We start from the raw sequence: 26,638 nt of genomic DNA, 5'->3' as shown, positions 1-26,638 counted from the left end.
ATAATTGCAGAGGGATATAATGCGCATTTTTTGTAGGGTCATTTAGGCAAACTCATTTTCTAAAATAAATCTTTAAAACAGCGTTTTTCCTGAAAACTCATACAGGAGAAATATCTAAAAAGGTGCCTAGAGTAGAAATAAAATTTTGAATCTTAGACACCACCCAGATATATTTGGAATATTATCAGAAATGCTCCACGACTTTCCCCAGAAGCTGATTAATCAGAATTTTTTCATTACCTTCACTGGAGTTTGATCTGGCCATATTTGCACAGATGGGTTGCATCTGAAGACAGAATGAAATACATTTTGTTTTCAAGATTTTCAGCTTTTGATGAGTGTCTTAGCTTTACAAACATTTATGGAGAAGGATTTTTTGCTTGAAAATTGTGAGTATAAAAATCAGTATATTCATACTCTTTGAATGAAGCCTGGTTGAATTTAGTGCTACAAAGTAAAATTCATATACAGTGAAAACCTTTAGCATTAATTACTCCTGAATGTTTGTGAGTACCCAAAATCCTGACATAAAAGCTGTAATTTCTATGCAAAGTAGATAGGATGATTGAGTTATAATTAAAATGGTAATTATACCCTTAATGCTCTGTATTTGACTTTTCAAAAAATGTTATGCTCCAAGAAAAGCTATTTAAAGATCAGAGAAAAACGTTTGAAAAATGAATGTATTSAAGACATTCTAGATCTTTTAAAATCCAGTTATTGATTTTTACATGCTTTCATGTGTAGTCTGAAACATTTTCTTCATTTATTTTGGTCGATGGAAATAATAAAAAATCATTGGAACGTGAAAAGCTTAAACGAATGCAATATTCTCCAAGTTGATATTTAACACGATAAATATKTGAAATGTTGCAGGCAAAAGTATTCACTTGCTGACTAAAAGCCTGGCCTGCATCGTCTTAACCAGGTAACGCCAGGGAAAGAGCCAAGGGGAATTAAGCAGCCCTATAGTTCCTCCCTCACCGGTTCGCGATGTGTCGTGCTATACTCTGCACAGTTTAAGTATGACATTTCCTTTGATCCCTCATTGACTCTTTGGAATTAAGAAGAGAACACCTAAAGCTATACATCAAATGTCAGAAGTGGCAGCCTGCTGGAACCATATCGATATTTTATGATGTATGGCTTGCTGCGAGGCTTCGGAAACACTGACCATGGCAGAAATGACACCCGGTATGCTTTGCACTCACTCAGCCATGGTGTGTGCCCAGAGCCGCAGGAAATGAACGGGAGAATCATGTACATTTGGTGAGATGTGTATATATTTCTGAGAGAGGGGAGTGCGTAGCATAACAGTGCCGTTTCCAAACTAGCAACGAGCTTTTTTTATTCAGTGCATGTGCACTCCGTTGCCCATGCAATTAATACATCCAAAAGGGGAGTAGGAGTATGTATTCACCATGGAGGTGGTACAGTAGTCCTTTCTGCTGTTCAAGTCAGCGCCCGCCTGAGTAAGGCAAAAAGATGGCCACTAAACTATGGGCATTTACAGCAAAATCAGTGAAGCTGTGCAGTCTTAGATGCCTGCTTTTTTGGCATCATCGTCTACAAAAGAAAAACCCCATTGTATCCATCAGTCTATTTAACCCTGTGTATCCATCACTTACCTCGGACTTCATGACTTTTCCTTCCTAACAATTTGCAGATACAGTTGGAAGTTTTTCCTTTTGTCCCACAAAGAGAATGATAGGGAGGTCTTAGGGTGCTTAAATTATGTAATTTCTGAAAAGTTATTGAAAAGGGAAAAGAGCTGAGCATCTCACTGTTGCTGGTCTGATTTCTGCTCTCTTACTCCACCAGTGGTTGGTGGTAAAAAGCCCTTGGTAGGCTCTGAAATCAGAGTAAAGCTAAATAGTCACTGAAAGAAAYGAATGATATTTCCTCATCTGGTGCTGGATCTGAAGCCAGGACTTGCATTCATCTCACTGGTGGATAGTTCTCTACTAACCTGCAACACTCATCCATTTTCAGAAAGTCTGCTGGTTGACAGTACCACATTTCACAGAGTATGCACTGGATAACATTGCTTGCTACCCCAGCCCTCCCTGTTCTTACATCCTAAGATGCCATATGTCAGAATACACAATTTCTGGAGTCACTAAGTGATATCCTCTCCTGTCATCCTTAGGTCTGTAACCGAGGTGCCTGCAGTCTAAATCTCCTGGGATTCTCATTTAGTCCAGGGACACAGGGAGCTCCTGCTGCGGGTCGCCGTGTGGCAGGTCATGTCTCTCCCACCGCTGGTTGTCCTGCCCTGGCCAGGCAGCGCGACCGCCAGCACAGATCATCCCCTCCCATGCCCTTATGCCTTGTACCTGATGCGCTTAGGGTCCCCCTCTCATCTGAGGGGGCTGGAAATGCCAGCAGAAGAGAAAAAAAAATCAAGCCTGAAGGGTACAGGGGAAAGGAGTTAGCATATGATAACCAGATAAACCTTGGAGAAGAGCAGCTGGGAACGGAGAGTCAGAAGAAAGTGAAAAGCCGAAGGGGCTGAAAAAAAAAAGGGGGGAAACAAGCAAGTATTGCRTGAGAAAGAGAGAGAAAAAATGGAAAAATCTGGAAGGAAAGGGAACAAGGACTTTTTCTTGCTTTTTTTGCAAGAAATGTATCCCTTGTTTAATATGGTGGTTTATAGTCTGTCTTCCTTGCATAATTGAGAAATGCTATTTGCAATCCCCCTGCAGTAAGTTCTGAGTGACTGATTTTTAGTCATTGAGATTTTTAGAAATAGTACTAGTTAGCAAAAGACATGCTACGGGTGTATATCAATGCCAGTTGGCCAGAAAAAATGTGTTGGTAGGCATCACTGATAGCCATTAGCTGTTTCTACAGATGTAGTCTGAAATTAAATGCACAAGCAAATTTTTATAAAAGCTTTGCAAAAAATGTTGCACTTGTGAAATAGCAGAAATGTTCCAATTTTAAAGGCACAGGAAGTCCAAACCGAAACCTCCTCAAGTAAAAATAAGTGTTTCCTTAGATTTCTCCAAGGTTTGTCTCAGATCCTGGATTCTTTCCATATGCCACATATCTATAGTCTGGCAGGGAGGATTTATGGGGAAAAAAGGAAGAGGGAAAACTTCCAAAATTAGCAGTTATAGCAGGATTAGAAATTGTTTTTTTAAGTGTTTAATGCTAAAAAGAAAGTATAGTGGACTGCTGTCTCAACCATGTTCAACTGGACTTATCACATTGAAATGAAAGTAACTCATCCCATTCATATTGACTGAGGATCTAGGTAACTCTTGTTCCTGTGCCAAAATTGGCATGAAAATGTGCCAGTTACTAATAATTCTTTCTTTCTTCTTCCTCATTTTGTGCTCATCCACATCTTTGAGCTGGGTTTTTTGTCTGAGGCTTTCTAAACTAAAATTTTTGAAGTAGATTGTGTTGTGCTCCCTTAAGTGACTTTGTTAATCTCTTAGGAGATTATTGAAATAATCTCTGTGGTCTATGGTATGAATGCTCCTAGAAAGGACGATAGTGCCAATTAGGTGGTGCTCATTCTCCCTTATTCTGCATTTTGCAGGATAATTACACCAATGAAACCAGTGTAAGCTACAAAAGCATTCCTCGTTACTGCGTACTGAGCCCAAAACAAGAGTCAGCCCGTTGTCTCTGTAAACCCAAGTAAGCCATTGTCTCCTTAAGAAAAGTAGTCGTTAACGGCACTGGTGTTGCTGGATGTGGTGACTCTGTTTTCCAGAGGCTACCTCAGACCCGTGATGAACCAGTCGATGTTTGTGGTACCCTTCTGGTGGGACAGATGTGCGCCTCTACGGAGAGCTCTCAGGCTGTTGATTTGCTACCAGCCAGTAAGAAAAGCAAACAGCTGCTGATGGAGCCACACGGCTAAAAGCTGCTCTCCTCCCTACTGTAATGTATTGCCGCACATGCACCGCACTGCCTTCCAGGCAGGGCAACTGGGAAGGCAAAGATTAGCACGTTCACCGGTTTGTTTTAAACACAGGGGCACACAGATGGAAGGATTGTTTTGCAGTGCCATCTTCCATTGGTGTTAAATGACGGGTTTTATAGCTGCATTGAGCCTGCAAAAGGCGTAACTGTTCATTTTGTCTCTTTGATACCAACCGGGACAAGCCGTCCTGCGCTATTGACGTTCTGGCACCACCATGGTAACACTTCTCTCCGCTGCAGAGATTTGTGTACTCAGGCCACTTGAAAATATGAGAGAGGTGATCCTCGGGGTACTTCAGGTAGTGTTAACATCTCCACTTTTCAAGTAGGGAAACCAAGGCACAGAGATTCAATAGCTTCTTTGACAAAATCTTTACGACTTCTGACCACGTCTGTTGCATATATACCAGAAAACATTAGAGATGTATGTCATTGACATCACACAACCTAAAAGGACAAATTTAGGTCTAGTCTGGGCCTCAAATTAAGCTGAACTCTTCAAAGGCCTCCAGTCATCTAACTGCGGAAGTTCGATACTTAAATACCTTAGGGGTGCTGAGATTTTGCCCTTTTCCTGTGATAGGACAATGAGTTTTGCAAAGAGAGTAAGTTCTCTCAAGCATCTCCCTGCTTTTTATCCTGAAAGATTTCCCATTATTCTTGCCTTTAAAGAGATATTTTTATCTTTTTGGTGAGAACTGTTTTTTTTTTTTTTTTTTAGTTCTAACTGCACAAAAATATTAAGGACAAAATAAAAGTAGTAAATAATCACAAGCTAACATGTGGATAGGTAAAAAAAAAAAAAGGGTGGCATTCTATTGCATCCCTGTTAGAAGCAGATAAGTGTTACTCTTTCAATAGTTAAACCTCGCATTTGCTAAAGAAACAATCAAATACGTGATACATGGCATAGATACCACCAGAAACAATTGCTGAGATGTGCTGGATTGAAAATGTCAGTCTACTTAGGCACCTTGCTATATATAAAATAGTAATATACAATTTGGCATGACAAATGCGTAGATAAAAAGCACATGACAAAATACAGCGGTACCATATCATTTTAGCCACTAAGGATATGACTTTCGCACTCTGTTTGTTTTCCAGGTCACAGGGTCTATGATAATTTCATTAGTTACAGAAAAATATTTTTACTGCATTCCAAGGGCAATGTTCAGTGCATAGAACTCCAGTTATTGGCAGTGAAAATTAATAGCTAGGACTTTCAATAGGATCTGAACATTTCACTACAAAAGCATGGCAATGTAATGACTGTAGAGCTAAATGGGATTTATGAGAGGGGATTTTATTCCATTTTCTGTTATAAAGAAATCACTTGATTCTGATCACCTGCTGCTGGTACCTACTCACTACTACTGCAGCATCGAAACTGAGGAGAGAAAGACATTTTAACCTACCGTTGAGGGTCAGAGAAGAAAAATAGTCTCTTATGAGAAGAGGTGGCCAGAATACATCCATTACTCAGGGTCCTTGCATGATTCATGTAGGCTAACCACTGGAAATGAAGGTAGCTACAGAAATGCTACCTTCATAGAAATAACAACTCAAAACACTAAAGAAAAGGTGGGGAGTACTCAGTTTCCTAAATCAACCTCTTCTAATGCAGGCCCTCCCAGCGTAGCTGATGGCCTGGGGAACATCACACTTTCCATAAACGCACCCTGCCCCTAGGGCCTAAGGCACGTTGTCATTGACATAGACCTGTTCTAGCACTCCAAGCCTTTTTGCTCAAAGTGTCTGTTAGTATTATCATTCAAGGAAAAAAAAAAGTATATCATAACATTGCTTCCTTTCATGGCACAATCTTATCACGACAGTCTCTTGATTACCCACGGCAATGGAGGGGTGGGATACCCCAGAACGCAGATAATGCAGGTTAGCATGCAGATTAGATCTTAAGAGAATATTGGGTAGTAAAAACATATAAGGAAGAAGAAACCAAAGAAGGCCAGTTGAAGGTTGTGTTGGCTGTGGAGGACAGAGACCCCTGAGTTACAACAGTGCTATCCAGCCATGTGTTATCCAGCCATTTGTCTAGATAGATGTCTTGAAGCACAAGTGGGAAGCGGTGCAAAACCATCAAAGAGAAGAAAGTGGCTCAGTGGACCTCAAAGACAGCTTGAAGGGTGCAAAACCATCAAAGAGAAGAAAGTGGCTCAGTGGACCTCAAAGACAGCTTGAAGGGGTAGAGTTTCTGTGAAAGGCTATTATGGCACTTTGACGCAAGAACCATAGAATCGCGTTTCCCAGCTCTGTGACCTTGCAGAATGCTGTCTGCATTGCAAAAATGAAAATATGCTCATCTTAGCTGTCACCACTGTATAGGCAAAGTATTATTATTATTATTGCATTACTTTAGAGCTAACAATGTTAAAATGAAGTAGATCACCACCATTTCCCTGCCAAGGAATGTGATGGCTTTTCTTCCTCTCTCCCTTTCTCTCTCTTTTTTTTTTAAATCAATTTCATTTCTAAAGAGACACAAAACTTGTTGTGTGAGTCGGAATAGCAGTGCTGAGCCTTGGCAAGGGAACTCGGTAGTTTTAATGTTTTGTCAGTTGTAATCAATGAGAGTAAGTCTGATGTTTTTAGATTCCTGTCTGAGGTTTCCTTCTATTTACCCTCTGAAGAACAGTATCTATTTGTGGAACGTAACTACTGCTATAATTCTGCTGCAATGAGGAGCGAACAAATTGCTAACAAGGCGGTCAGAGAGCACACAGCGCACGCACATTCTCACACGTACACCCCCTTTTATACACTATTTACCCATGCTGCTCTGAAAAGAAAAAGAAAAACCCACAAACCTCTGCTAGAGGAGACTTTGCCAACCTGCTGCTCACCTGTGAAATGAACTACCCAGATTAATTACCTGACAAAGGCTAGACCACAGCTGTCAGCACAAAACTAAAGAGTAGCGTGTCTATGGGAAACAAAACGGAAGACATTCTGGAAGGGATTTTCTCCAGGGCCTTGCGTGCACCAGGTTTCTTTTTTTCCCCTCTCCTCTCTTCTGAGAAATTTCCCCGCTGCTGTCATCACTTATTATTTGCCTTGCAGTCTTGCCTAGGATCTCTGGTCATGGATCAGGCCCCTACTGGGATAAACTCTGTGCAGACATGGAACAACAGCGCTACCAGCCGCAAAGCTGCACAATTATCACAGAATCAGGAATACTAACAAGGTCGCTGCTGTATTAACAACTGTGGCAATTAGCTCTATTTTGCCTAATATCACACAGGCAGTGGTTAAAATGTCAATACTTGCATTGACTTCATACCTTTTCAAATTCTCTTGGAAGACTCAAAAGTGATACCACGAGTGGGCAGGTTTTTAGGCAGTCAGCCTTCATGCTCACACTGCTGAGTGCAGGATCGGTGCGCTCATCTCCTGCCTCAGCCAGGCTGGAGTGATGTGCAAGGCAGGACGCAGCCCAGTAGCGGGGCCAGGCTGGCTGCAGTGGGGCTGTTTTTCTGGTCCTCCTCCCAGCGGTCTGCCGACTTCTGCGGGTACCTATATTGCCTGGGTCTAAAGCTGGCCATAGGTACGCACAGATGAGAAAGGTGCACATGACAGCATGAATTGCTTTAGAAGCCTGGCTATAATATGAACTAATAAGGTGCCCTGAGCCCCTTATATATTAAAGAACTTGCACATCTGGCTTCACCAGAATTGCTCCCGTTTCACAAACTGGAAAATGAGTCATGGACTGGCGGGGTGCTTGGCATCAGGCTATCAGAGGATCCAGAAACAGAAATTCAGCTCAGACTCCTGAGTCTTGATCCACCTGCCTGCCCTGCCTGCCTGTCAGACTCATGGGATGGATGCTCTTTTCTGCTGATTTAATCACAATGAAAATAGCACTACAAGTTGCTGCAGTTTTAAGCCTTTATACAGACTTGGGAATGGTCCTGATCCAGCAGTTGAAATATCTGTAATGTGCACAAGGGAAACCTATAGTTTGCAGTGACTGAGTAAATCACTGTTTCCCCTGGAGCAGCCTGAACTTCTACCCCATCCGTTACACCTCCACAGTTGTTTGCAAAGCCTTTCTCCACTCAGGGGGAATTTCCAGTCAGAAGCATGTAGAAATCCTCAGATTAATTTGATATGGGGGGGAAGGCAGGGGGATTTAAGTGGGGTTTTTTGTTTGTTTGCGTTCATTCTCCCCTCCRAGCTGCCTTTCATTGTGCATTTACTAGTTCTGGAAGACAACACCCTGCTGACACTTAGAGAAGCATCAGTGAATAAAGTCTGTTGTACAGGCTGCAAAGCCATCTGGACTTTCTACTGAAAAGGTTGGACATGGTTTTAGGCAAGATTTTATCACGTCTAAAAAAAAAAAATTCTGCACGCAGTACCTCTTCCAAGGTTGATGTCAGATTTTTTTTTTCTTTTGTCAGCTGCAAAACAAAAAATTGACAAACAGTTGGAAGGCAGTAAGGCTGGAGATATAAATCTCCAGAGGAAGCTTTGTCAAAGGTAGTGGAGTATAAACAAAAAATAAATTAATTCTGGTGTTATCAGAAACTGGACAGACTTCGATTTGTATAATAGTTTGTCTGGGATTCCAGACCCACCTAGGCAGTGTTTCTGTGAGACTAAGCACAGATTCACTCGACAAAATAGAGGGGTTTTTTTCCTCCAAAAGGCAGAAATGGTTAAAAATATATTCATAGGAGGGGAAGGGGAGGGGAATACCAGAAGACACAGGTGCAACAGAAGACAGCCTTGAAATTCTTCTGCCTTTTTGTTATTATCATTTTCAGGGGATCTGAGTGGCATGTTTTACCTTGATTTCTATATTATTCAGCTCTTGAATCCAATTTCGGAATTTTGTGTAGTACGTGTGCTACAACACCCCAGCTTTTGGCAGGACAATTTTGTGGTCCAAAAGGGTAGCAGAAAGCTATGTGTCAGCATCAGTCCCTTACTGAGGAGCCTTGTGAGCCGAACAGGGCAGAGCAACTTACTGGGTGTAATTTATTGGCATGCCCTTTAGGTTATGTGCATCTTAGCAAGTGAGCTAACATCCAGCAGTTACCTTAAAAACACACACCAGTGACACAGTTTTATATATTCTGAGAGCTGAGGGGGAAGCAGTGAGATGGCTGGTTACTTCACTTTTCTCTCCGGAATTCCTGTTTGAATTTGGGGAGATTCTTGCATTACCCCATGGCTGTACACAGGAGCTTGGATATGTAATGCTAGACACCTTAGAGATCCTTAGAGGTGTCATTCCAGAGGTATGGTATGATGATAAAATAAATTTATTCATATTTGTATTATGCCATTTTTGGTGTAAGGGAAGAATTCCACACTTTATTTCCTGTCTTTGACACTTACTTGAGCAAAATATTAAAACTGTTTGTCTCTCAGTGTAATAATCCATCATAGGGGAGTAAATATTTTTACCTCTCTGACATGGATTTTATAGATTTTGGTCTATTTGTAGGTAAATTGCTTTGAAAGTTTTGGGTAAATTGTGCTACATAAATAGAAATGATTTGTTATTCATATTTAATTACAGGGTTTATCCGTTTATTCTTTGTTCTTCCCCAAAAGTTTTTCTTTTACAGAATGCAGTGAATAATTCACTTAAAGCAACCCTCCTATGATAAGTAAGCTTTCTTGAAGATTTTATTTGCAATAAGAAATCTCAGCTATTGGTGAAACCCGTAACAATGCACTCATGTTTGGCCAGATTCTCCCCACCACTCTCACACGTGTGGTCACAAGACAAGGTCACCCTGAGGAGGATAACCCACTCTGTGCTGCTCCAAAGTCTCCTGCCCTCATGCTCAGTCATTTCCCAGGGCTCAGGCTTAAAAAAAAAAGCCTGCCAATGCAACAGTTTTTGCCTGAAAATGTTATCGCAGGGTTTAAAAAGGCCATTCCCAGATTCCAKATTTGTCCTTCTTGCCTGTGGATAATTATTTGGGAATTTTTTGACTGGAGATGGAGGTGAGGGTGATGAGAAAGTGATATTTGATTTTTAGAGTCTGGGCTCACAGTAATGCTGACTTTCAGCCTCAGATGCAGGTTCTCAGAAGATGTAAAACAGTAAATCTCTCTATTAATTTCAGCAGGGTTGTGTTAATTACGTTAAGTTTGTCCGCTGAAGGACAGCAAATCAGTAAGGGGCTGGTTTTAGCCGTTGGTGCCATACACACACTCCAATCCCRAATGGACACAACAGGAGTTCAGCAGAAATCATGGTTCTGCTTGTACTGGCACGGATTCCCCATAGACGATGACAGAGAAACATCTTTGCTAAATACACATTTAAGGAGAAGCACAGAGAATGGCTGAGATAACCGAAAAAATGCAAATTGCCTTAATACCCCTCCCAACCAAGAAAAAGGTCATTAGCAAGGTTACATCCAGATTTCTAGCATCATTACAGCAAATGACACCAAGATCTTTAAAAACAGGAAAGGAAAAATTCCAATGTCTGTATAGTAATTGCCACGCAGTGTATTATATGCCTCACTCTGCAGTGATTCAGAAAGTTGAATCGTGCAGTGCCTTGCTGGGATCAGCAGTTCAGAATAGATTAAATTTGTTTTGGACACTGCCTGCACCCTGCTTTATCTAACAAAGCATATGTGTGATGGGGAAGGCTCTTAATAGCGCAGCTCCTTAATGAGAACCATAAACACACAGGCGTAGGTTTTCAGAGTGGTGCTCAAGGGATTTGAGCAAGCGCTGTTCTCTCCTTGCTTTCAGCACTTACCCAAGAGCTGCTAACGAGTTAGACTTCGGTAGGAGAGTGGACCTCAAACAGCCAAGAGTATTGTATGTGGCAAGGGTTAGTTTCCAGGGGATRTTCGTTTTAATACTTCTAAGAAATGTAAAACAGGAAACTGAAAGGACATTTTTTGGAAAAGCATTGATTCTATTAAAGAGATACAGCTCATAATATGAATCTAAAATCTAATTTTTTTATAGAGAGCATAAAAGCCTTTGTACAGAGTTAGCCATTCCCAAGTGCTGGTTGCTTCATAGAGCTTTTATCTATTTAAAGAATACCCATTCGTGCTAATTTAATATTTGTAGTGTACAACAGCTTGACACCTGAGGCTTGTCCTAAAGCAGGCACAATGCTGCAAAGTGAACGCTACTTTATTGTTTTGAATTATTCAGCACTTGCAGCCAGCCTCATATGTGTCTCTGTAGGAAGAAGGCTTTTGGGTTAAGGATCAGTGAAAGAAAAGAAAAAAAGCAAATAAACAGCCCCTCCTTTCTGGCATTTGTTAGCAGGTGCAGTATTGACTTCAAGAATGATTCTGCAGAACTGGTATGGACATTCTTCATTACTGAAGCAATAAATGCAAAACTGTGCTCGGAAGTATCAGAAGCTCAGCAACTAAATATGGCCTCCTTGAGGGAACAACTGTGCTTGTCGGTGGAAGAGCTTGTTTCCTCCAAATTCATTGGAATGGTACTTATTGTTAGCATCTTTTTAGAGCAAGATGAATGCAAACAGCAGTGAATCAACCTCAAATAGAGGGGCTCATCTGTTAGCATCCTAACATTAACACACTAATGTGAATTTAAAGATTCTAATTAAACCTACATACAAAATGTTTTACTACTAAATAGAAAAAACGTACTTTTTGGAGGAGCTGGGGCATTTGGATTCGACAGTATTTCCTTTTTCTATAGTATGCTTATTTTATGTGTTCTATTTTCTTTCAGTCACTCCAGGGGTTTCTGAAACAAATAAAAAGATACGTTATATTAAGTTTGATTGATTCCCTGTAGTCAAGGGATATACTGAGAAAGCAGACCAATTTTTTCATTGAGCTCTTAGAATAAATTCCTGTTTGATCTTTGTACTTCCTATTCTTGCTGCAAATATCTTTTTAGATATTTAACATAGGTTAATCTCATTTACAGAATCACACAGCTGTATTGATTATAGCAGAACTCACAGTATAGTTAGCAGTTTCCAAATGTCTTCATTCCTCTCCAAATGCCCCCCAAATTTGGATTTTTTTCCTATTTCAAATTTGACGTTTGTGACCTATCAGAAATAGGCGTCTTTTTCTTACAAATTTCAAAAAAAAATTAAGAAAAAATTCTGCAAATGTTTGCACAGTGCCTCTTTGCCAGTCTAGACCAAAAATCTCACTAAAGAGATTTAAAATGAAGTTTACTGGGAGTCTTTTGTGTTCTCGTGCAGAAAATCAAGCCTGAGATGCAGYGAAGGACATTTTGCTTGCATTTAGCTGCTCAAGAAATATCACAAGTGTGAAGTCTATGGCAGTCTCTAAACATTGCTGGCGCATAGGCTGGATATATGAACTATTCATACAAATCTGATAAACCTTTTTTTAGCAGACCTTTAGATTCATTAGAACATCTAAAGCCCAAAGAAGTCAGTGGGAAAACTCCCAGGCAGAAAGGTGCTGAGGTCCACCAAAGAAGGATTTTAATTATCCCTCCCATCCCATCTTTGTGCCATCTTAATTTCTCCATGCATGTTGCACCCTCCCAACCCCAGGGAGCAGGGTGCCTATCATTTTCATAGAGCCCTAGGGTTACTGAGAAACCCAAGAAACAAATGAGTAGAAGAAGGATTTTCTACCCAGACTGCCACACCAGGATCTTTCAGAGCATTTTGTCATTCTTTCATCTGCCACACAGGGACTGTCTCAAAATTATGCCTCAAACAGCAACCAGCAGTGTTGAAATTTAGCAAATGATCACTAATGGTATAAATAATGACGTGGAGGCAAAAACGTTCTGTGAGGCCTGCAAAATTAGCAGAGTAATCAGTCTCCAGCAGAGCTGAGGAGAATTAAAGGGAGGAAAGAGGGAAGTAGCCAGCTAATGAGCCCGGGAGCCAATCGCACAGTCCGGCCAAGTCAGCCGAGTCAGCCGAGGTCAACCGAGTCTGTGACGAACCTTTCCAAATGCAGAGAAAATACAAGGGATTTGGAGATTACAGAAATAAGGAATTTATTATGATAGCTGAGCAGCATATGTAGTTAAAACATTTGTAATAGGACTATGAATATTTGGAGGGGGGGTTGCTGAAGGTGATTCTTTTGGCTGAATCAATAGGAGCAGTTGATTTTCCCCATCAATCTCGATAAGAAAACCACGAGGTTGTTCAGTGCCAGAAATGTGTTTTTGTTATTGAAGTTTTCATTAAAAGCTCAGTGCAGGAATGTGTACCCAGCTGCTGCCCGTGCAACACATGCACGGCTCCCTCTAGCAAACAGGAACAAGCAGACCTCTCTGAATCGGGGTAYGCAGGGTATACAGATGTGTTCAGCTGCAATGCAAGCATTTTGCCAGACAAAATAAAACTGTRTCCATCTGAGATAAAACAAAGCCCATATATGCTGGCTCTGAGGTATAAGCCAAAACCAGACATAATGATCAATACTGTAGGAGTTGTGATCTGAGAGAAATAATTACTGCACATCTCACAGAAAGAACCACAGTGAATTCCCTGGCAGTGCCTTGTTTTTTGAGTAATACTCCATAAATGCCTGTGCATGCTAAAGGAAGGCTGAGTTRTGAGGGAGCTGTGGACTGCAGTCTCCAGTCTGGCTACCTAAGTACTTGCATGACCCTGGCCATCCCTGCTTGAAGAGTCTCACAACCGTTAATGAGATTTGCCTCACAGTCCCCTTGTGAGATGGGTAAAAACTGTTTCCTTTACACGTGTGAAGTGGTGCTCGTGATGAAGCACAGAGACAGCCAGGAGGTAGGACAAGGAATGAACCCAGCTGTGGACCCACTGCCCCTCCCCTAGCAGATCCTGCCTGCCTGTTTGGCTAGGTCCTCACTCAGCCCTTTGCACTGTSTTGGTGGAGCCCCTGGGGACAGAAGTTAAATTGATGCCAAAAGACTAATGGTGGAGGGCAGCCCATGACCCTTTCCTATTTTTCTTCTCAAGCCTGCATCTTGAAGATGATATGGTACCTGGGAAGGGCCTGACTAATTAATTGGCTCTAGGTTGCAATTGCTGAGATGTATCTCCAACTAGCTATAGCAAACTTATTTACAAGCCCAGGAGAAAGTGTGTTGTGTAGCAATTTGCTACATACCCTGATGAGGATCAGCCCTTTAGGATTCATATTCTCTGTACTGTGTTTCCCTCCCCTTCCATTTAGGTAGTGAGAGTTCTCTGTAGGAAAAAAATACAGGCTCCCACTTTTAAACAGTTGCATGTTTCCCACTTGGCTAGTAAAAAGAACTAGGCATGCATCTCCTTTTATCAGTGAAGGAAGTTGTGAACTTAATTCAACCCGATACCCATTCATTGTGTTCAACATTTACCACCCAAATGCCAGTAATTTTCTGGAAAATGAAGTACTTGGGAGACAAGAGAAACAGAGCCCTTGGTGATATCTGTATAGTAGAATATTTCTGCCCATCCATATGCAAATCTAACCTTTTTGATATTTCAACCCCATAAACGCAAAGACAGGATTTCAATAGAAAATGTTTACTAAAGACTTTCTCTTTTATAATCTATTGATTTTAATATCCTTACTACTCTTGYTGAATGTCAGTTTTACCCTGAAGACTGCCATTGCAAACTTGAACACATTTAATTATTTATACCATTTGAAGTATTAGAGCTGAGAAATTACTAGAAGTTTTTGTTCTGTAATGGTATGATCTAAAGTTTGATGTTCCTCTGTGAATAACACTGGTAATTTGATGTGGTAATCAAGGATAGTTGAATAGTTCAGACAACACAGTGCAGTTTAATAGAAATGATATCTGGTTTTCATTTTTCTAGCCTACTTTTATACAGCCAAATACAGCTCATTAAGTACGGTGGGATCTCATGGTCTTCCTTCACAGTGAAAGRTTTAGCATTGTTTGTTCTTTTTTTCTGCCAGGTGCCTGAACAAGTAACTGCTGTTTCAGTTACACTAGACAAGCAGACATCAGTGGTTTGAGTGTAATTGAGAGCAGAATATGGACCTCAGTGTGGATCTGGCAGTCTTGTTTGCCTTACTCATATCACTTACTATATTGATGAGAATGCGCAAAATTTTGATCTTGAAGAAATTGTCTCTGGGCTGAATATTGTTTGTACGGAAAAATCTAACAGAGGACCTGTGAAAGCTAAGATTTTAACAGCAGGCAAACCAAAGCAAGGGATTTGAAAAAAACTCAGCACTTGGAAGGTCAGCTCTTCCAGAGAGCCGTACTCTTTTGTCCCAACAAGTGAGGTGCCCACACACACACCCAAAGCTGGCAGGGCTGAGCTGTCCTTGGCATTGCCAGGTGAAGGGCTTGCTGCCCTCAGCACCTCATTTCTTCTGTTGTGTGGCTGCCTTCGTGGTGCAGGTCATGCAACAAGTTGGGAGCTGATCCAGCTGAAGAACTGCCTTTTTTCTGAGTATTTTCCAGCCCAGTCAGTGTCTCAGCGTGGTTGACTACATGGCTGTTCACCATGGCATGGGATATGAGGGACAACAACCGCAGCTGAAGCTGCCTGATGCAGTATTGCTACTGGGTGTCAAATCACAAGCCCCAGTGCAGGGGCAGAAAAACTTCTTTCATGGAGGGACGCAATGCCTCAAATTGCTCCACATTTACTATATGGGGTTACTGGTGAACCATCCTTCCTGTGGTCCAGCAAAGCTTCTCCTGGCACCCGGCCTTCAAAGGTGAGCAGGTATCTAATACATCCTTGCTGATGGAACCTTATCTGGAGCACCTTTGAGTCAGATATACTTCCACTGACTTCASGGGAGGTTTGGATCAGACCCTGAACTTCTAAGGAGATTTATCCCTAACCATGAGTCCCTCTTAGACCCAGTGCTCTGAAGGTATGCAAACTTGTATCTTCTGGTGTACCTTTTTATAAATTTTCAAAGTTCTGACTGTCCACATCTTTCTACTCTCTTCTTCCCTGACTCCCTGCCCCAGTCTGCTGTTCTTCTGCCATTATGTTTTCAGTGCAATTGAATGCACTTTTATTAGTTGCATTGGATTTCTCTTTCACAAAGAATATTTCTACTTTCTTTTTCTTCTCCCCATCTTCTGAAATATTCCCTTTTTCTACTGCTAGCCGGATAGTTGTTCAGAAGCTGCCAAGATGTATTTGGCTCTTGTATTTACTCCAGATGGAGGGTTTTATTTTCACTTATACCTGGCACTAGGAACTGTGGCATCACCAAATATAAATTTTGTCTGAGAAAAGTGGTTCCTTTTCTGCACATTTTTTAAGTTATTTCTGATGGCACCTAGCATGATCTAGTCTGTGTCCCAAAAGACCCTTATGAAGACTTCAACCAGGCTCATGATGACCTCTGATAGTTGGATCTTTCTGGCTTACATCAACTACCAGGAATGATCACCTACAGTAGCTGGATATGTATCTCTTAGTAGCCTAGGACCACTGGTTAATCATAAAGCAAGAAAACCTGTGGAATGAAATCTCTGGTTATAAATTGAGCAGGGATAGGTGTACCAAATCTTAATCTCCACCATATCTGCCCCAAATGCATTAATATATTTGCAACCACTTTTGATATTATTAAAACATTCAAAGCTAGGCTAATGTCTCTAAACAGGTAGAAACGCTGCCACTGATTTCAGTGCATGTGACTGGATCAAGTCAAGTAGCTGTTCCAGTGTGTCGTAGAGGGGAAGGCAGCATGCTACACTTCTCATACCATGCAGATGTAAATCCAGAAACTAGCCCTACGCCCAGCTCTGCCTCCAGGCCAACTTTCAGGGCTTGATTATTCAGGACTCCGCAGTTAAGCTGCACTACATGCATCAGTTCTGAGAGTATCAAACTCCTTTCTGGGCTGAGCCCTGCATGTCTTTACTCCTTTTTTTTTTCTCCTCCTGCAAAAATAGACTATTCTTTTCCCTCCTTTACATGGTACTTTGGAATATCCAAAGGTAACATGATAGCCCTTAATTGACCTCTCAGATAGGACGCTATGGTTTTGGTTGTTTTACCTGCATCCTGCATCCTACATATTCATGTATTTCACTCCATTTTTTCTATTAATTTCATTGGCATCCTGTTAGGCAATGAATTCCAGACAAAAATATTCGCCTGACTTATTTTAGCTTAGAGGCTTCACATTTAATGGATTTGCTATTCTTTAATGTCCCAGGTCACTCCTTGAGATCAGTGAATGCTGAATTCCTTATCAACCCTAAATGTTTTCTGAAGTCATGTCATTATTTTGCCTTTAGTGAGTCTCTTTGCTCTCTGGCTTTGGAACCTACTGCCAAATGAAGTAAAGAAAGCTCTGACTGTGGGGATTTCTAAACCCAAAGTTAAAAGTTATTTGTTCTATTTAGCATTTTTAAAATGATTCTTTTAGGAATTGTATGTGCCTCTAAGCTAATTAACTCTTAATGAGCACAAAATGCCCTGGGATGCAGATTTGGAGGGTACTCTAGAAAGGCAGGCATGGATTGGACTGTAATGCTGTGGGAGATGAAATTTATGATTTGATTTTTTTTTTTAAATGATGGTGCAGATAGTTTTATTGAGATACTCTTTTTTTCTTTCTTTCTAGTCTAAATAAAGCTGATCAGATTTTCAGTTCACCATATGGGACCCAGTTATACAAGTCTGCAAATATACTTTAGTTTTCCTTTATGGATGAAGTCATTCTTCAGTAGGGAAAACAAGTTTAGAACCAAACTTTCATATTATGAAAGACAGGCAGCATTCCAGTGTTTTAGTTGGAGCATCAGGAAATCAGAACACCTGGCTGTGCCCAGCTCTGTGCTGTTCCCTTGGACCAGTCCCTCACCATTTTAGTGCCTTCATTCATTCATCTGTAAAATGGCTATAATTGCATTTATATCACAAAAGTGCCTTGATGCTTGACAAATGAGAATTGACCCAAAATTCAGCCTTCAGAAGCACTGTATGAACAATACCTTGCTCACATAGTTGTTGTGCACAATTAGATTAGAAGAGGTATAAATGCAGTCAAAGTAAAATTCCATTTAGAAACTGTCAAACCATTCTTGATAATTTTTCTCACTTTTCATCTAATTCTGGTGCAGAACTTCACGTGCACATCACAGAATGAGTTTAAATGCCTCTTTCCTTCTTTTGCAGCAAGCCAGCGAATTTTATTCCATGTTATTTTAAACCATCTTCCTTCTTTTAGGCAAATGGGTGGTTCCCAGAGCAAACACCTTGGAAAGCTGCACTTAGCAAAAAAAACAAAAATGATCATGTCAAGAAAACGCTATCCTCTATATATTTGAGCAAATTGCCATCACTTGCAATGATTGTCCATGGAAAAATATTCCAAGGTTTTATGAAGAGGGGGTTGCCTAATTATTGATATATTTTATTTAATTTGCCTTTTATATTTTCTATAATAATGCTTAAAAATTAAACACACTTCCTGTAGCAAACTGTAGAAACATATGGTGTACAGTCTGCAGAGGCTCTCTATGATAGTAGTATTACTGATAATATTTGCGGGATAGAATCTGCTTTCATCTGAAAAACAGCTGTGTGTTTTCCCAATTTAAAATACTATGTTTTCACTGATATTTTTGCATCCCCATTAACAGTTCTGGGGAAAAAAAAGGAAAAAAAAAGAAAGGATTTGATCTTTCTAAATACATTGCCTTACTTCTGCATGGCCGTGGCTCTTTCAGGGTGAGGCAAGGTGAATATCAAATYCAGCTCCTCACCCATGTGTACGGTGAACCCACGCAGAGAAACCATGTGAATTCAAGAGGRCCTGTTTTACAGGGACTTCCCCGGAGGTGAGTTTAGCCCAACACCAGTAGAGGAAAAGGGAAGCGTTGCTTAGTCAAGGCACTCTTCCCAATGAGGGCACATTTGCTTGAGGCTAACCAGATTACAGGATGCCAAAGAGGTCTCAATCCAGGGTCCGAAAGTAAGCACTAGCCCTCAGGAACTGCTTCCAGAAGGATTTGTAGGTACAGTTTGGTTTCACATAAATAATCAGATAGCGCAAACAAAAAAAAATCTTTTGGATCTTAATTATGTATGCTCAGATTTGCAAAACACATTAAGAATAACTCATGTTCACAAACAGCATTCCCCTGACTTATCTCTAATGTATGCTTGAATGGTTCTGTGCAAACCAAAGTGCAGAGCTTAAGTAAATAGAAAAATACTAAATGTTCTTTAAGGGAAACCATCCAAGTAGCAGTGTTCTGAGGAGCCCCAGAGCTGGCTGAGGTTCATATTCATCCATAAGCAGTCTGCAGCATTTATTCTTTAGACTATTTAGCTTGCTTACTTTGGTACCCAGCTTCCTAACAGTCTGACTGCCAGCTTAACTCTCTAGGCTCACTCCGACCTGAAGATTCAGACCACACAGTCTTTAGAGCCCAATCTTCAGGAAATTTTGAGCTTTCAAGATAGCTGTTGTGCTCACCTGAGCTCAGGAGGAGACCTGACATACCAGTCCATGCAGCGCTACTGGACACCAGTGTAATTCTGCAAGCACCATCCCTGGTGCAAGCAAAGGTTCCCATCTTTCCAGCGGCTGTCAAGGTGGAAATAACACAGGTCATGGTATGCTTCTGACAACATTAAACATAACCACTATTCCTGAGCTGATCATTTTCCTTCAGTAGCAGTGAGTCATTAAAAACTCACCATGATTGCAGAAATTGGTATTTCTTTGACACCCTCCCTGTAACCCAGGCCTCAGCTAAGCTCTCAGGCTTCAATAGCTTAGTGGAAATTTTCACTCCTTAATATTCATTAACAACAAAAATCTTTAAAAAGAGTAACCCTTGAATCTGGTGATGCTTAGCCCATGTCTCCTATTGTTAAATGGTTTGGTAGGACACTGGTACACATCTTCAGCTGGCTATAATAAAATACTYTGAGAATCAACAAATTTTCTGTGAACTGGTTCTGGACCAGTAACTGTGAGACTGAAGAAAAGTCAACATTGAAATCGTCTCCCTTTACTGCTAACCCTACTCAATATGAATCTTGGCTTTAATGCACTAGACTTTAGCCTTAGAACCTAACACCAAGCATTTCTAAGGTGGATGTGGTTAGTCGACAAAGAAATATTCCTTTTATTTTTGCTCAGGTAGGTGGTGTTTAATTCTAAAAGGGACCACTCAGAAGCTGACAGCAGGTGACTAATCTGCAGAAACGCCCAGGCACCTCAATCAAAGACAGTGAAAGAATTCTTTCTGACTGTGTCTTTCAGGATTTTGCCGACTCCATATACCAAATGGTTACACAGAAGTTCCAGGAGTTGACAGACAATTTTACTTCCATGCATGCACGCCACAAAACTCTTGCAGGAATTGTGATGACCAAAGGTAAGATATCCTCTATTTATTTTCCTCTAGCATTTTTCATGACTAAAAGTAATACATTATTTACCTGGTCCACACTGTTGAAGGATCCCTTTACTCCCACACAGAAAAATAGATAGTAATGCAGAAAAAGGAATCACTAAATATTTACACATCAAGTTAAGTTCACACACAAAATATTGGCAGCTGAAGTAAAAAATTTATTCATAAATATGTGCTTCCTACAYTCCTTTCTTTACAGGACAAAATGCAGACTTGTCTGTTTTGTATTTCCTAACAGATGAGGGGGTTAGTTATCAATAAAAAGTTGTTTTATTTATTGTTATTTTTAGATCTGAAAACACTGAGTTATGGTTGTACAAGGCCACAGTAAACCTTGTTTTAGCCTGACAGTAAAAGCAAATCTCAGCTCATTTCCTTGCCAGTCAAAAGAAACCTAGAGAATGTATASTTTTAATTCTGCTCTGATCTAACCATGTGAAAATACCTACCAGCAGAGACAAAATTTGATATTCTGTCCTGTTAAAACTTAAATAAAGGATGCACACCATGCAGAACTCTTAGCTTGTTGATGAAAATGTTGCATAAATGGCCTCATACCTCAGTTCAGGCACCTCACAGTATTTATGAGAATGTCAGCAGTAGARATGCTGCCATAAACTTCATTCTCACTCAAATGTGTGGAGCAGAGGATTGAGTTCAGAAATGAGGGGATAAGCTCAGAGGGGAAAGACATGTATAATTCATCCAGGATTGTCTTACTGATTCCTTTCAACAGTTACATTAGCTAGATTCAATCTGGACACTTGTGACTATTGCAAGGCAGCAGGATGAAGACAGGATTATCTATTGGGTCTTTTCAAACCACAGAACCTAAATACAGCTAAGAATTCTACACAGGGAAACTTAATTTTCTGTAGTCTTTGCCTCCTCCTTTTTGATGTGAAAAAAGCGAGCAATCAGCTCCAGAAATTAGAAGTAGAGAAGTTGACATAAAAGTCTTTTCCAGCTTATTTGAAATGTAACTGTTCCCTGGATAAACTTATTATTTTGGTTGGTCTACTTTGGTTAGTTATTTTTTGTATTACTTTGGGACCTTGAATAATGGATAAGACTTTCATTTTTTACATGCTGCACAAACACAGTGCTGTACAAACACAGAACATAATATGAGTCCTAAAGACCACAGGAGACACGTTCAGTATAAAGACATAAGAATATAAGGAACAGTGAGAGTAACCGCGAGATGTGCMAAATGCACACTAGACTTGACATGCCAATTGCCTTGTCACAGTCAGATTTCTTGACTGTAGCACTCAACAAATTTAAGAACAGTGTATTAATTTACCTAAAGAAGCTCTTTCCAAGCATGAGGACAACAAGGAAAAACGTTTAAATATGTCTTTTGGAGGAAGTCTAGTTACAGGTGTCAAGAATTGTTGCTTTAACGATGTTTTGAGGGGAGATTGTACCTACTTCAGTCTCCCTCTTCAGATTTCTTCCATTCAGCATGCATTTTGCCTATCAGAATTCCAACCCATTTATAATTCTGCCAAGGTATAGTTTTTTCATCCTTTAGGCCCAGGCCTGGATCTGCTTAAAAAAACATATTAGAGCCAATACAGTCTCATTGCTATATGACCAAYGAAACAGACATATGGAGGACCATGCTGAACCCCACACCATATGGGAAGACTCTGTGATGGAGTCATAACTTCCAAAATTGTGGCTACTGAGCCCATGCAGCGATAGTGGAGATAGGAACACATCCAGACCCCTGCTAGCCCGCTAGACAGCTAGGGCTGTCTGTGCCTCTTCTTTGGGGAAAGAGCCCTCCTGCTGGCTTTTTTCATGATAGCCACATGCCTTTATTGGGATGTTGTTCATTTGCATTTCATATTTCTTCTTAGTCAGCATTAAGACAAAGTATAAATTTCTTTATGTTCATAAATTATTTCCCCCAAGGCTTCCATTTTGGTCCGAGTTCCCTTTTATGGATTCCCCCAATCTGTCAGCTATCCAATTTGTCAACATCTTACTGGTTTTATGGAGCCTGAAAGAGAAAATCATAGACATAATGTGCTTCAGAGAAGATACAAACCTAGAAACAGCCTTATCTTGGTACATTTTCTGGGAAGATTTGGGTTCCTTCCAATATGAGAAAATCTACCAACCACGACAAGAATCATTTGCCTTTTTGTGTCACTATTTTCTATGCTAAAGTTGTAGATTTGTGGTCTGTTCCCCACCATCCTTCCCAGAGGTAGCAAGGATCTTGACACATATTGTTCAAAGATAGCATAGACAGGTTCTTCCTACATCAAACACTTGAATAAGGACAGAGTTCTTATGTTATTAACATAGAATTAGGCAAAAAATACTTAATCTATGCAAACAACCTACTAATGACATCAATAAAAACAAATCTGGTAATGTCTTGTCACATTTGGTACCATACACAACTATTACAGACAAAAATTAATTTGTTTTTACCTTCATTTCAATTTAATGTCATCCCATCTAGCAACAGAATTATCTCTGCTTGTACAGTTTTCAGACAAAGCTGGTAGAAAGCACAATGTGATTCTGTGATAACTGCTGTTGAGATAATACAAAATCTCTACAGACAAAACAAAAGTGTGCTATATTGGTTTTCTTTCCCTGAACTCTGACATTTTTTCTGCCATTTCAGTTTCCCAGGGAAATCAAAGAGAGTTACATCTGGGCATGGTAATTGACTTATGCTTTAGCACCCAGGGCAAATTCCAAAGTAGGAGAAAGAAAAAAAATGCAGAAAATGATGTTATTGACTGATTGTGAATGTTCCACAGCAATAAATTGCTGGTCAGGAAAAAGGTACAGTCCAATGTATTTAGATATGTTTTGCTCTGAATTAGGATAAAAAATGAAAAGTTAAAATCTCAGTGTGTTTTTGTGGAAGTACATTTTCAAAACATTTGATTAGGAGACATCAAGATAACCTTTGAAAAATTCCACTTAGGTAAGATAAAAATATCACATGGGATATTAATTTATGTGATGTTATGTGGTGTAATATAATAACTGAAACATGATAATAATTCAAAAACCAACATAACATATCCTGAACTAAAAGTTTCAAAACTACAAGATGGAAAGGTTGAGGTAAATTATTTAACAGTTCTCCAGTTATAATATATTTGAAATTTGCCAATCCTATAACACATTCTAGTTTTGTCAAAACATTTCTACAGAAGATTGTTCTATCAAAAATTATTTGATCGGCTCTAAGAAAAAACATTAAAAGAATAAGACAGTACATTCAAATCTTATATCTACAGCAAGCCATTTCCCCACAAAATATCTTCAAGAGGAACAATAAGTATATTTGTTATTGCAGCATATTATTAATATGAGGACCTAAGTTTTATTGCACACTGACTGTCGTCAGTAGCTCTACTGACCTCTCTGAAGATATTGTGGGCTCACACCAGGTAAATTAAGACCATCAGTTCATCTGTGGACAAGACAGGCAGTCCAGATGACATTGTGTCAAACATGAACCATCAGCTCAGAACATATTCATGCATATGTGATGTATATTCAGAGCTGTGAAATTATCTGAAACTCATTCACATCATGTTGTAGAATAGAATAGAAACTRACTCTTGTAGTATGCAAGTAAACACCCTCCAGGTAAACACCATCCAACTCTCCAGATTTCCAAATCTGTGCTGGTTGCAGTTAAAAGGGACCAAAAACTAGCCCTAATTTTTTTGTCCTCTGAGTTCACAAGAAGCACTACACTGTTTTGAGAATCAAAAGAGCCATTTTATTCAAACAAGTGGTAAGGTCTGGATTCCAAAATTGGAAACAGAATTTTGAAACACAATCTTAAAACAAAAGAATGTAAACTTATATTTTGTTCCTGATGTTAATGAGGGTTTCTCTGAAACATGTTTTGGCTGCAAGAGTCAACAAAGAGAAGAAGAATACTGTGCCTCAGACTAGACTCTCAAATGTGGCTTTTTGTCTCATTCATATTATCTGGTTGCTACCAAGCACACAAATCTTACAAAAAAATCTCAGAAATTCCCCAAATTCTTTATTTTTAGCTGTCTCATTCTATAGCCTTAGGATCACAGGATCATTCAAATTGGGAGAGAACTCAGGAGGTCTCCAGTCCAATCCCCTGATCAAAGCGGAGTCAGAAACAAGGTCGGACCAATTTGCTCAGGACTTTCTCCAGTTGGGGCTTTAAAACCTCCAAGGATGGAGACTGCRCAGCCCCTCTGAATGACCTATTCCACTACCTGACTATCCTCATCATGAAAAAGTTTCTCCTTCTATCCAGTCTCTCTTGTTTCAGCTTATGCCCTTACCAATCTGCACTGTCCCACATTGGATTCGAGTAGCAAAACCGTTAGAGCAGCTGTGAATCATTTACAACCCCCTCACTGGTCTTACTGGTGTCTGGGAAGATCCTAAAGGAAGAACCCTTCACTTAGCTGAGGGTGTGTACTGTCATATTTTGAAAATTGTACAGACATTTTTTCTCATTATGCAGCACTTGCAATTTTATCTTGTGAGGTTTTTTGTTTACAGAGATCATGTACGACCCTTGGATGCATAGCGTTAGGTTTAGGAATCAGACTAGTTCTGTGAATGGATTTTATGCTTTGGGAATATTATTTCACTCTTCTGTGATTGTCTACTTTCAAAGCAGATTGTGTTGAAAGGAGGGGACAGAGGAGCTGAGTGTTAGGCTATAGAAAGGAGCTTGTCAGCCTCAGTCACCTGAATCCACTTGTATGTTTACCTCACGACAGTGTGCAGCCCAGTACCACTGAAAGGGTAATTTACAGAGTGTGCTGGGGCTTCCTACACCCATTTTTGAAGYTGGCAACCCTACAGGCCGGAGAGACAAAGGCACTAGACAACAAAGAGGGGGGAAAAGGCAGAGGCAAGCACTGATGGCTGGCCTTACGCAGCGGACATAATTAATTTCAGGGTGTGTGGCAATAATGTTATGACCTTAGACATAACCTTTCTTGGTGTTACAGATGAAGGTAACCTACCAGTTCCTCTCCTTCCTATGTGACTCTGCCTCTCTGATGCAATTTGGGCATCTTATTTTGACCCACTGGTCTGCTTTACCATTTTGCTAGAGAAGTTTGTAGGGAGAAATACTTTATTATTATTATTATTATCATTGTTGTTATTATTGTTGTTGTTGTTATTATTAGGCCAGTTGATACAGTTGGTAAAAACAAAGGGCAAGTGAGCTAATATTTTCCAACAGGGACCAACAAAKGCGAAACCCCAGCGCTCCGCCGTACCTCCATCCCCAGCGCACCAAGTGCCAGCTCGTGGGTGCGGGAGGGCGAGGAGGTGCTGCGCGGGCAGGCTCTGCGGCACAGCGCGGCCCCGCACGCGGGCCAGGGAGGCGTGGAGCAGGAGTTGGTTGTGCGCACTGCACACTAAGTGCCTCAGATTTGGCAGCCGAGAAAGCCAGGCTGCGTTCAGACTGCTTGTTTACACCACTGGCAAAGTTTGCCTTCACCAGCTCTGAGCAGATATGTGCACACATTTGTACGCTACCTAAAATCACTGGATGTGGTAAAGAATGACTGTCATTCAGTCCAGAGATAATCTATTATTGCTAAGGTCCTTTTTCCAAAAAAACACCTCTCATAATTACTACGGACAAAGTGAGACTGCTATTTAACACTATTTCCCCATTTGTATTTGACAAATCTTAGCAGTTTAAATACCGATAAGAACTTTTTGTCATGCTTTCTGTTAGAAATGAAGCATTAAGAAAGTTCCGTCCTTTTCACAGGAGCATGGCATTCATAGAAAAAGGTTATAAGTTGATTTCTCACTTCAATTTTCTCTCTTCTCCTATCTTTTTTTTTTTTTAGACTGACAATCATTTTGATGTTAAAAGCAAACTAGGAGGTCTTTTCACTTATCTTGTATGAAATAAAGATGAACTGGACAAAAGGGCCCTAAATAGCAATTTCATGCTGTGATAAAAGGTGGGAAATTATCATCTGTATCTCATGGAATGGATCTTAATAATTGCTAAGTGGAATAACAGAAAAAAAATAAAGTTGACAATACGTCTCCATGGATCTTTACAGTCATATTAAGATTCATAAAGCCTGACATCCAAGTACAATCAAGAATATTGATGGCCAATTGATTTCTGCTCTTTAGCTTAAGTGGGGAAGTTGGAGACTAGTAAAATATAGTAGTAAATTCAGGCCCTATATAGAGTATCAATCATCTGCACTATCCCAGGTTGGATTCAAGTAACCAAAAAGTACAGCTGTGAATAATTTACAGAACAGTGTCCAGGGCAGATCCTTGGAAGATGTGATATACAGAAGAACATTTTCAA

General features: G+C 40.2%; 1 protein-coding gene across 2 annotated transcripts in view; it reads left to right on the top strand.

The window, feature by feature from the left end:
- ADARB2 (adenosine deaminase, RNA specific B2 (inactive)) overlaps positions 1-26,638 on the top strand; it is a 325,694-nt gene that overhangs the window by 242,981 nt on the left and 56,075 nt on the right. For both annotated transcript variants that reach the window (XM_026069275.1, XM_026069276.1), the window contains one exon: positions 20,142-20,256. In XM_026069275.1, coding sequence (XP_025925060.1) covers positions 20,142-20,256 — 115 coding nt within the window. The remainder of the gene's footprint in view (positions 1-20,141; positions 20,257-26,638) is intronic.

The sequence above is a fragment of the Apteryx rowi genome, unplaced genomic scaffold (genome assembly GCF_003343035.1).
Source record: "Apteryx rowi isolate R43461 unplaced genomic scaffold, aptRow1 scaffold_29, whole genome shotgun sequence".
Taxonomy (NCBI): domain Eukaryota; kingdom Metazoa; phylum Chordata; class Aves; order Apterygiformes; family Apterygidae; genus Apteryx; species Apteryx rowi.
The sequence above is the reverse complement of the archived record's forward strand: the minus strand, read 5'-3'. Positions and strand labels throughout refer to the sequence as shown.